General features: G+C 46.1%; 1 protein-coding gene across 1 annotated transcript; it reads right to left on the reverse strand.

Annotated features, from left to right (window-relative positions):
• Window positions 1-1733: 1733 nt before the first annotated feature.
• LOC137380524 (NADH-ubiquinone oxidoreductase chain 5-like) lies at window positions 1734-10090 on the reverse strand. The gene is made up of 5 exons (XM_068052462.1): window positions 9884-10090; window positions 6283-6362; window positions 5797-6059; window positions 4721-5478; window positions 1734-1796 (listed from the first exon to the last, which is right to left on the reverse strand). The coding sequence occupies exons 1-5, from the start codon at window positions 10088-10090 to the stop codon at window positions 1734-1736; spliced, it is 1371 nt and encodes a 456-aa protein (XP_067908563.1).
• Window positions 10091-11378: the final 1288 nt, after the last annotated feature.

The raw sequence follows: 11378 nt of genomic DNA on the forward strand, positions 1-11378 counted from the left end.
GACAAGGAGGACTTGGGTGAAGGTGAGGAAGGAACAGAAGAGGGAGGACCACCACAGCACCTTGCAGGGATCTGTTGATTGTACAGCGTTTCAGTTAACCTGCTGTTTAACAATCCCCTTCTGCATTAACATTATCTTCTTCACCACTCCCTCGACCCTTCAATAAAGAACATTAAAACCATGCAACCAACTATCTAGAAGAAAAAGAAAGACTTGCATTTATATAGCACCTTTCCCAGCCTCAGAATGTCCCAAAGCAGTTTACAGCCAATGAAGTGCTTTTGAAACATCGTCACTGCTGTAATGTGGGAAACACAGCAGCCAATTTGCACACAGCAAGCTCCCAAAAACAGCAATATGATAATGACTGTTTCAGTGATGTCAAAGGCAGGATAAATATTGACTGAGACACCAAGGATAACGCCCCTGCTCTTCTTCAATGTAGCATCATGGGATCTTTTATATCCACCTCAGAGAGCAGACAGTGCACCCCCCAACAGTGCAGCACTCCCTCGGTACTACACTGAAATGTTAGCCTGGATTGTGCGCTTGAGTTTCTGAAGAGAGACGTGAACCCACAACCTTCTGACTCAGAGCCACACCTGACAGTGCAGACTCACAAACTGCTATAAAACCATGCTGCAAACAAAAGTGACAAATTTGAAATGGTTAATTCTCTAATGGCAAAAGCAATAATTGTGTTGAAATCATGTCAACCCATGGTGTCTTTCTTCAATGTTTTTTTAACCAACTGCTGCCTGTACGAGATGCTCTCCTAGGGACTTCAGTGCAGCTGGTGGAAGGCTGCTGTTGGTCTCCCTGAGATACTCCCATGGTGCTATTGCCCGTCTCGAGATGCTGCAGCTCATCACTCCCACTGATCTGCAGGAAAGCCTTCATGGGGTTCACCAGCCTGTCCCAGGAAGAGCAGACGTTGGGACCCAGAATCCAAATGGCAGCAGTTTGAGCTTCCAGCAAGGCTACAAAAGCTGGTGACACAGGTTCATAGTGTGAGGGCCCGGTTGTAGTGCCCATGGAGGTGACCACACACACTCCAAGGTATACTGCAGAGTGTTGATTCCTTGTGACAGGGCACCACACAAGCTGGGAAGGGACTCCTCCAAACATTCAGACATGGTGCGGCAAGACCTTGTTCAACTTTCCAATGCATTGTACAATTGCTGTGCGTGGAAAGGAGTGGTTTTTTTTGAAGGCTGAGCCCCTGAAGTCAGCACCTCTTTCCGCCTCAGCAGAGCTTGGAGGTGAGCTTGCCCTCCAGAAGGCCATCTCCTGGACTGCCCATTCCATTCGTCCCTGATCCTCTCCATGCACCATGTGAGTCACCTGGTGCAGAACACTCTAACTCACTCTCTAACCCAACTGGGGTGTCAATCTCTGTGATTGTACTAAGGAGGGAGTGGAGCAGGTGACAATGCATCTTCTGGAAGGCCATCCTCCTCCGAATCCTCTTTGATAGGGCCCAGGTGCTCAGAAGTACCTAAAGAAAGGGGAAAAAAAGACAAGATTTAACATAGCACTGACAGGCTGCACAGTAGCAGATGACTGGCTTCACTGTGCAGCGTAACATTGTCAAGCATGCTGAATGTGTGATTGCTTTGAGCTAAATGAAAGCGTACAAGTAACCGGCTGCTCACTGTAGCCTCCAGCCTGGCCATCTCCAACTTTGTTAGGTCAATGATGTCCGGGCTTGCCTGCTGCATCTCGCTAAGGGCCTAGAGGTTTGTGGGTCCTTTCCCAGTTTTGCTTCTCTTCCTTGTGCTGAGAGCCATTTTTTCCTGCACAAAAATGTTAGTGAGTGGTTATTGGAAAGGATGGGTCCTGCCCATCCCCTTACCCATCCCCCACTCCCACTCCCTATACCTCCATATCTGCTTAAATGGAGCAAAGCAAATCGATCCATCTTTGAAAGGAAGTCATTTCTTTTCTTTCTCACCTGTCTGCTTGCCATCTGATCTTTATTAGCTTTGCTGTGACATTAGCCTATTTACTGAAAGCTTCTAAGAGGGTTTAACACAGGATAGCCTGTCAGTCTTTCTGCTGCCTGCAACATTTTGGAAAGGTCACGTTACATCCTTTGAGATGCTGTCACCCTTAGATGGAGAGTTGGTATCTCAGATTGTTGAAATTTAATTTTAATATCTTACCACATGAAAATTAAATATTCCTTCCTTAATACCCTTTCGTTCTTCAAATATTTTTTTAAATAAGTAACCGTTGCCTTTCCTCAGCACTTCTGTTGGCAGTAACTCGTGATGAATGATTTTTATTACACTGGAACATTAAATTGGAAAGTACATTTTCTATTCTGTTGGCTGGTTGCCCATTCAACAGTAAATCAGAAACTACATTACCCTCGCAAGGTAGCAGAGCCACACATGAAATCTTTCCATTTCGAGATGTTAAAAGCAGTCAAAGTTCTTACCTAAAGAACTAAGAGCTGCGGAATTGTAACTAACTTCCATGACCCGACCTGCAACCCTATCCCCTGGGCTTTAAATGGAGTTATTCTGGAATCTGAATGAAAAGGACACAGTTTATACTCCAGTCGGTGGCTTCTTGTTTCCATTGGGTGTTGATAATCACTCTTTTTCCCATTGAGAATATCCTGGGAATTTTGCCCTGGGATGAATGATTTATATTTTTATGGGTACAGATTGTCTACATAACCCACTTATGAAAATATGACAGCAACTTTATCTCTGAAAATACTGATCATATAGTTCTCTATTCTCAGATAATGTAGCACCTTTTGCCATTAGTCGCTGTCGTCTGGTAGTATCAATAATTGTATTCATTTAGAAAAGAATAAATACTCTATCTCTTGGAGTGAAAATACCAGAATCCTTAAGCAGCTTCTTAAAATGCAAATGATGTTTACTGATAGACCAGTACTGATATCTTAAATAATGCACTGGGCTTCCTTTATGCAAGTTCATTTCCTTCCTATCTTTATAAAAGTTTGGTTGCTTAGCAATAGCTTTGAATAGGTCTTCCCATCTGTAGTTCAAAATCAGGGGGAGAGAAAAAGAGACCACTATCCATTAGACTAAGCAATATACGAGTTCTCACAAAGTAACTAGTGTTCAGTTCCTACAGAAGCACTAAGCCTTCAAATCCCTTTGTGAAAAGTTCAATAACACCTACTTATGTATACTTGAAAACTACCAAGGATATTGCTGGTTAGATAAATACATTCTGAGCTTTGAAAGCTTAATGTTCAGGTCTATTCCAGGGAGGTTGGAGAGGTTCCTTCTTTTATTGGATCATCAAGATTTTATGAATATCATAGTTTCTAGGCCTTTCGCAGGCATTCACTGACAGTCATCAATATTACAAGCTTTCCATTTTGTGCCGTTTCAATTTATTTAAAATTATGACAAGCAACAATTGTGTTTTAAATCAGATGCTTCTTCAGTAACATTTAATTATACAGAACATTTGTTGATGTTTTGCACATGGGGAATATCGAGCTGGCCCAGTGATTCGATTTAAGCAATTTTATGTAATGTGTTGAAAATACAGTATTTGCTATGAATTATTGATGTCTGCAGCCTAGTCTATCCTTTTTTTTTTCTGTCTGCTGGTTTCAATGTGTTGATCTAACCACACATTGCTCTGTATATTTCTGTCATCGGCACGCCATCTCACCATCACTTTGCATTAGGAATACCAAAACAAAGTTCCGATGGACTGACATTGTAAATGTTATCTATGATACAGTATGCTGCCTGTTTACTGCATTTCTTTACTGAACCCATCAGAATTGTTGAACATTTGAAATTATGAGGAATCCGGCCCAGCCACTGAAACCAATAAAACTGGGATGGAGGCTCACTGAGACTGAGGCCAGAATTTCCCAGGCTCTTGGCAACAGGCTGAGAGGCGGGAAGGTTGGCAAAATGGCATGGGAAGGCATTGGTGGGTGCCTGACATTTTCTCACCACCATGCCATTTTTCCAGCAGCGGGAAAGCTGGCAGACGTGCTGCCTGCTGGGAGTTCAATTGTGCCTCTTAAGTGGCTAATTTAGGGCCTCCTTGCCTGCACAAGGGGAGACCATCCAGTGCAACCTGACAGTCTCCCAGCGAGCTCTGAGTGGGGCACTCTTTTTGGGGCACTCATGGCCCATGGAGGGGCTCCCTGGTATCAATGGCTGCCCTCACGGCAGTGGCAGCCCTGCCCTCAGCGACACCTGCCCTCACCCTGGTCACTGGGGCCTGCCTGCCTAGCCCTGTGTCCCAGTCACCTTTCTTCGAGGGCACACGGCCATCAATGTGCCCTCATCCTGCAGGTGCAGCCCCAACAGTGGCCACTGCTAGCAGTGGCGCTGCTGAGCTGCTGCCCCTCTGATTGGGCCAGCAGATCTTGGGAGCAGGCTGCTGTCCTTAAAAGGGCCGGCAGCCCCAGCGGCAGCCACTTAATTGGTCAATGCTGGGAATATGCCTCCCTGGGTCCTGCCACTGGCTGAAGCAGGCGCACCACCCACTTTTGGCTCCGGTAGCTGGACTTCAGTCGTTGTCATAACATTCAGCCCTGAGTGTTCACTTGGACAAAACTAATTCCCTTCACTCAGATTTACTCCCACACACAGATAGACAGACACACACAGATAGACAGACACACACAGACACACACAGATAGACACAGACACACACATACACACAGACACACACAGATAGACACAGATACACACAGACACACACAGATAGACACAAACACACACAGAAACACAGATACACACAGACACACACAGATAGACACAGACACACAGATACGCACAGATACACACAGATAGACACAGACACACACATACACACAGACACACACAGATAGACACAGATACACACAGATACACACAGACACACAGACACACACAGATAGACACAGATACACACAGATACACACAGACACACACAGATAGACACAGACACACAGATACGCACAGACACACACAGATAGACACAGACACACACAGATACACACAGACACACACAGATAGACACAGACACACAGATACACACAGACACACACAGATAGACACAGACACACACAGATACGCACAGACACACACAGATAGACACAGATACACACAGACACACACAGATAGACACAGACACACAGATACACACAGACACACAGATACACACAGACACACACAGATAGACACAGACACACACAGATAGACACAGACACACAGATACACACAGACACACACAGATAGACACAGACACACACAGATATGCACAGACACACAGATAGACACAGACACACACAGATACACACAGACACACACAGATAGACACAGACACACAGATACACACAGACACACACACACAGATAGACACAGACACACACAGATACGCACAGACACACACAGACACACACAGATAGACACAGATACGCACAGATAGACACAGATACGCACAGATAGACACAGACACACAGATAGACACAGATACGCACAGATAGACACAGATACGCACAGATAGACACAGACACACAGATACGCACAGACACACACAGATACACACAGACACACACAGATAGACACAGACATACAGATACACACAGACACACACAGATAGACACAGACACACACAGATACACACAGACACACACAGATAGACACAGACACAGATACACACAGACACACACAGATAGACACAGATACACACAGATACGCACTGACACACACAGATACACACAGACACACACAGATAGACACAGATACGCACAGATACACACAGATAGACACAGACACACACAGATACACACTGACACACACAGATAGACACAGACACACACAGATAGACACAGACACACAGATACGCACAGACATACACAGATACACACAGAAACACACAGACACACACAGATAGACACAGATACACACAGATACGCACAGACACACACAGATAGACACAGACACACACAGATACACACAGACACACACAGATAGACACAGACACACAGATACACACAGATACACATAAATGCACACAGACACACACAGATAGACACAGACACACACAGATACACACTGACACACACAGACACATAAATACGCACAGACACAGATAGACACAGACACACAGATACACACAGATACACACTGACACACACAGATACACATAGACACGCATAGATACGCACAGACTCACAGAGATATGCACAGACACATAGATACACACTGACACAGATACACACAGAAACACACAGATACGCACAGACTCACAGATACACACAGACACACACAGATAGACACAGACACACACAGACACACACAGATACACACAGACACACAGATACACACAGACACACACAGATAGACACAGATAGACACAGATACACACAGATACGCACTGACACACACAGATACACACAGACACACACAGACACACACAGATAGACACAGACACACAGGTACGCACAGATACACACAGATAGACACAGACACACACAGATACACACAGACACACACAGATACGCACAGACACACACAGATAGACACAGACACACACAGATACGCACAGACACACACAGATAGACACAGACACACAGATACGCACAGACACACAGATTCGCACAGACACACAGATACACACAGACACACACAGATAGACACAGATACACACAGATACGTACAGACACACACAGATAGACACAGACACACAGATACGCACAGACACACACAGACACACACAGACACACACAGGTAGACACTGATACGCACAGACACATAGATACACACAGACACACACAGATACACACAGATACACACAGACACACACAGACACATAAATACGCACAGACACAGATAGACACAGACACACAGATACACACAGATACACACTGACACACACAGACACATAAGTACGCACAGACACAGATAGACACAGACACACAGATACACACTGACACACACAGATACACATAGACACGCACAGATACGCACAGACTCACAGAGATATGCACAGCCACATAGATACACACTGACACAGATACACACAGAAACACACAGATACGCACAGACTCACAGATACACACAGACACACACAGATATACATAGACACACACAGATACGCACAGACTCAGTGATATGCACAGACACACAGATACACACTGACACACAGATACACACAGAGACACACAGACACACACAGATGGACATAGATACACAGATAAACAAAGACACATACTGCCACAGACACACAAATAAATACACTGACACACACAGTTACACACAGACATAGGCAAACACATAGAGCTGAATTTTACTGGCCCCTTGACACCATGGGTCGCGTCGTGGAGGCTAGTAAAATTCAGCGGGGAGAGGCCGGCCTCAACCTGTGATGTCGAGAAGGGTCCGCCACATGTTATCTGCGGCGGGGGGACCTCTGTGCGGCATCCCCACCGCCTGGCGGCGGGCCCTTCATCTGCATATTTAAATTAACATTAATAATATGTAAATGTACCTACCTGCAAGCGGCGGCTGTCCCTCGCTGATTTTACAGCTGCCTTTTGTGCTTCGCGCGCCTTCGGAATCTGTACGGAGTTCCAAGGTGAGAACCTGGTAGGGAGGGGGGAGGAATACAATTTTCAGGGCGGGAGGAGTTGGGGAGTGAGGAAACTATTTTGATTGGTTGTGTGGATGGTGGGAAGGGGCTGAAGGGCAAAAGTTTGAAGGTTGGGGGTTAAAGTTTGATTCGGGAAAAAGGCATGTTTTGGTTATCCTGGGAAATGAAATGACCATTGGGAGGATTGGGGAAGGGCCTCCATCGCAACAGATTTTATTAATAACAATTATTAATGCTACACCTTTAAAAATTGTAATTTTTGCTAAGGGCTTAAAGTCCTTTATAAATGGCACTGGCGCCTGCACAGTGGCGGTGGAAGCTGTTGCCGGGGGGGACGTGGTGGCCGCCGCCTCTATTTAAATGAGCCCCTGCGCGTAATATCACGGGGGCTCCTCTGCGTCATTTCCAAGTCCATCACAGAGTGCGGTGCGTGATTAAAATTCAGCCCACAGATACAGACTGAGACAGACAGATACACACACACACACACACACAAAGCCAAACAGGCAAACACACACAGACAAACACACAGGCGCACACACACATTCGCAGACACACACACACATACTCATCGCTTTTTTTATTAATCTTTTATGGGATGTGGGCGTCGCTGGCCAGGCCAACATTGTTGCCCATCCCTAATTGCTCTTGACAACTGAATGGTTTGCTCGGCCATTTCAGAGGGAAGTTAAGGGTTAATCACATTACTGTGGGTCTGGAGTCACATGTAGGCCAGACCAGGTAAGGTCAGCAGATTTCCTTCCCTGAAGGACATTAGTGAACCAGGTGGGTTTCATTGGAACCTGATCCTGACTGATTTCTCTCTCCCCATAGTTCTGGGATTAATTATAATGCCCTGTTGGGCTTGATTAAGATTAGGTAACTCACTTAAATAACACTCAGGACTGAGATTAAACAACAACTACTTATATTTATATCACACCTTTAACGTGGAAAAACATCCCAAGGCTTTGCACAAGAATGTAGTCAGACAAAAATTGACACTGAGGCAATAAAGGAGATTTTAGGAAGGGTGGCCTAAAGCTTGGTTAAAGAGATAGGTTTTAAGGAGGGGCTTAGAAGATGAGAGAGAGAGGTGGAGAGCAGAAAGATTTATGGAGAGATCTCCCAGAGTTTAGGGCCTATCAGCTGACTGCAGGGCCACTAATGGTGGAGCAAAGGAAATCGGGGTTGCGCAAGTGGCCAGAATTGGAGGAATGCAGAGAACTTGGAGGGTTGTAAGGCTGGTGGAGGTTACAGAGATTGGGAGGGACGAGGCCACGGAGCGATTTGAACATGAGGATGAGAATCAAGGCGATAGTGGACAGAGAGCCAGGTCTGACCATTGGTAGGTCAGAGAGCAAAGGTGTAAAGGGTGACAGGGTTGGTGTGATTTAGGATACGGGCAGCAGAGTTTTGGATGAGCTTAGGTTAATGGAAGGTGGAAGATGAGATAACAAAAACGTGGATGAGGGTTTCGGCAGCAGATAAGGTGCAGCAGGGGTGAAGTCAGGCAGTGTTCTGGTGCTGTATATAGGCAGTCTTTATGGTGAGAAGGATATAGGGTGAAAGTGCAAATCAGAGTCAAATAGGACGCCGATGTTGCAAAAAAGCCTGGTTCAGCCTGAGACAGTGGCCAAGAACAGAGATTTTGGTGGGGGTTGAAGACAATGGCTTTGGTCTTCCTGAACCAAAGATGTTCATGACTCACTCCCATATTGGCCAATGCATTTCCAACTAAGCTATTGGAAGGAAGCTCAGCATTGGCTATTTCTATTTTTTTCTCACGTAATTAAATCATAGGATTTAAATATAACTTCCTATTGTAATGTTGTTTATGGGGATATGCTCTAGGTGCCACAGTAACAAGGGGAGGACTTCAACCATGGAATTTTGTTCACTGTAAGAAATAATAGACAAATGTGTTGATTCTGACCCCCCACTGCTCGATCCATATCTCAGATCCTTCTCTTTCTTTGCCTATGGCACACATCTCTCTCATATCTGCCTCCTATACCACTTCCCTTACTCTAGACATGTGATGCCACTGGTGCTATTAATGCTCTGTCCATGTGTACATGAGTTCACTTCCTCCCCTTGTCCGCTGTGCTTTCACCTCCATCACCCACTCACTGCAGCAGTGAGACACCAGGGGCTGGATTTTCAATCAGGGGTTGGAAACCAGAAATGGGGGCTGGTATCAGGTCCCGACCCCACCCGGCATGCATTAGGCACCAACCGCAATCTTCAATGCTCCAGCCAATTAAAAGCCAGGGAGTGGGCTCACCATCCAATCAGGGACGGCAGGGGGGCTCCCGACTCTGGAGGGCCAATTGGAGGCCCTCCAGCACTCAGAGATCAGCAGCCCCACCGGCCGAGGTGGGAGCTGCTGATGTGAACATGGAGACAGTGAAGGACAAATGGAGGTAAGTTTATTTTTGACCATGATCTTGAAGGGGTCAGCCTGTGGCCGCAGCTGTGGCCAGGCGGTCATTATGGGTCCGGGGTGTGGGGGGGGGTCCTTCAGATGATCCACCTGCCCCCAACACCCCCGCCCACCTCCCCCCCCCCACCCCATCATGAGCGCACCGTGTCCATGCCAACGTGGGCTGCCCACATTGCCAACAGGAAATTCCAGTCAGTGCAGGAACGGGATATTGTTAGGCCCCTTCATTAACAATAAATGGTCTCTGATGGCTGTCTGCTGCTTGCCAATGGGCAGCCAATCTGATCCTGAGCCACCCTCATTCAAAATGGCTCGTGGACTGAACCGTGGCGGCGAAATGGCCAGAGGTGCCAAATTGTGTGCCCACCCACCTCCGATCCAGATCCAGGCCCTTTAAAAAATCCAGCCCCAGATGTACAAAATGAGTAAAATTCAGGGGTTCAAGAGCTCTGCAGTAGATTATTAGGACTTTAATTGAGTTTGTGGTGAATATTGAACCACATTTCCTTTGTTCTTCTGCATTGAGTTGAAGTCCAGTTCTCTTCTCACTTACTGCTGACGTAAAAATATCACAACTCTCAATGTGTTACAAGGATCCCATAGAATTTTCAGCAGATTCATACAACAAAACTATGCCAAATGGGAGTTCCATTTGGCAAAATGTGAGCTCAATCACTCTGGATCAGAGACAGACGAACCAGAATATTTTATTTTAATGGTGAGACACTGGGAGCTGTACAGGAGCAAAGGGATGTTGGTGTCTATCTCCACAAATCACTAAAAGCTGGTGGACAAGTCCTAGAAATACAAAAGTGAGGAAGCGATGTATCAGTTGGACAGAGCCCTGGTCTGTGGTCATCTGGATATTGAATTCAGTTTTTGGAAATATAACTCAGGAAACATTTTGGATTTGGAGGGGGTAAAACACAAAGATTTTTTTTATTCCTTCATGCGATGTGGGCGTCGCTGACCAGGCCAGCATTTATTGCCCATCCCTAATTGCCCTTGAGGAGGTGGTGGTGAGCTGCCTTCTTGAACCGCTGCAGTCCATGTGCGTTAGGTACACCCACAGTTCTGTTATGAAGGGAGTTCCAGGATTTTGACCCAGTGACAGTGAAGGAACGGCGATATAGTTCCAAGTCAGGATGGTGTGTGACTTGAAGGGGAACCTGAGGTGGTGATGTTCCCGTGCATCTGCTGCCCTTGTCCTTCTAGTTGGTAGAGGTCAGGGATTTGAAAGGTGCTGTCTAAGGAGCCTTGGTGCATTGCTGCAGTGCATCTTGTAGATGGTACACACTGCTGCCACTGTGCATCGATGGTGGAGGGAGTGAATGTT

This window comes from Heterodontus francisci, chromosome 2, assembly GCF_036365525.1.
Source record: "Heterodontus francisci isolate sHetFra1 chromosome 2, sHetFra1.hap1, whole genome shotgun sequence".
Lineage (NCBI taxonomy): Eukaryota > Metazoa > Chordata > Chondrichthyes > Heterodontiformes > Heterodontidae > Heterodontus > Heterodontus francisci.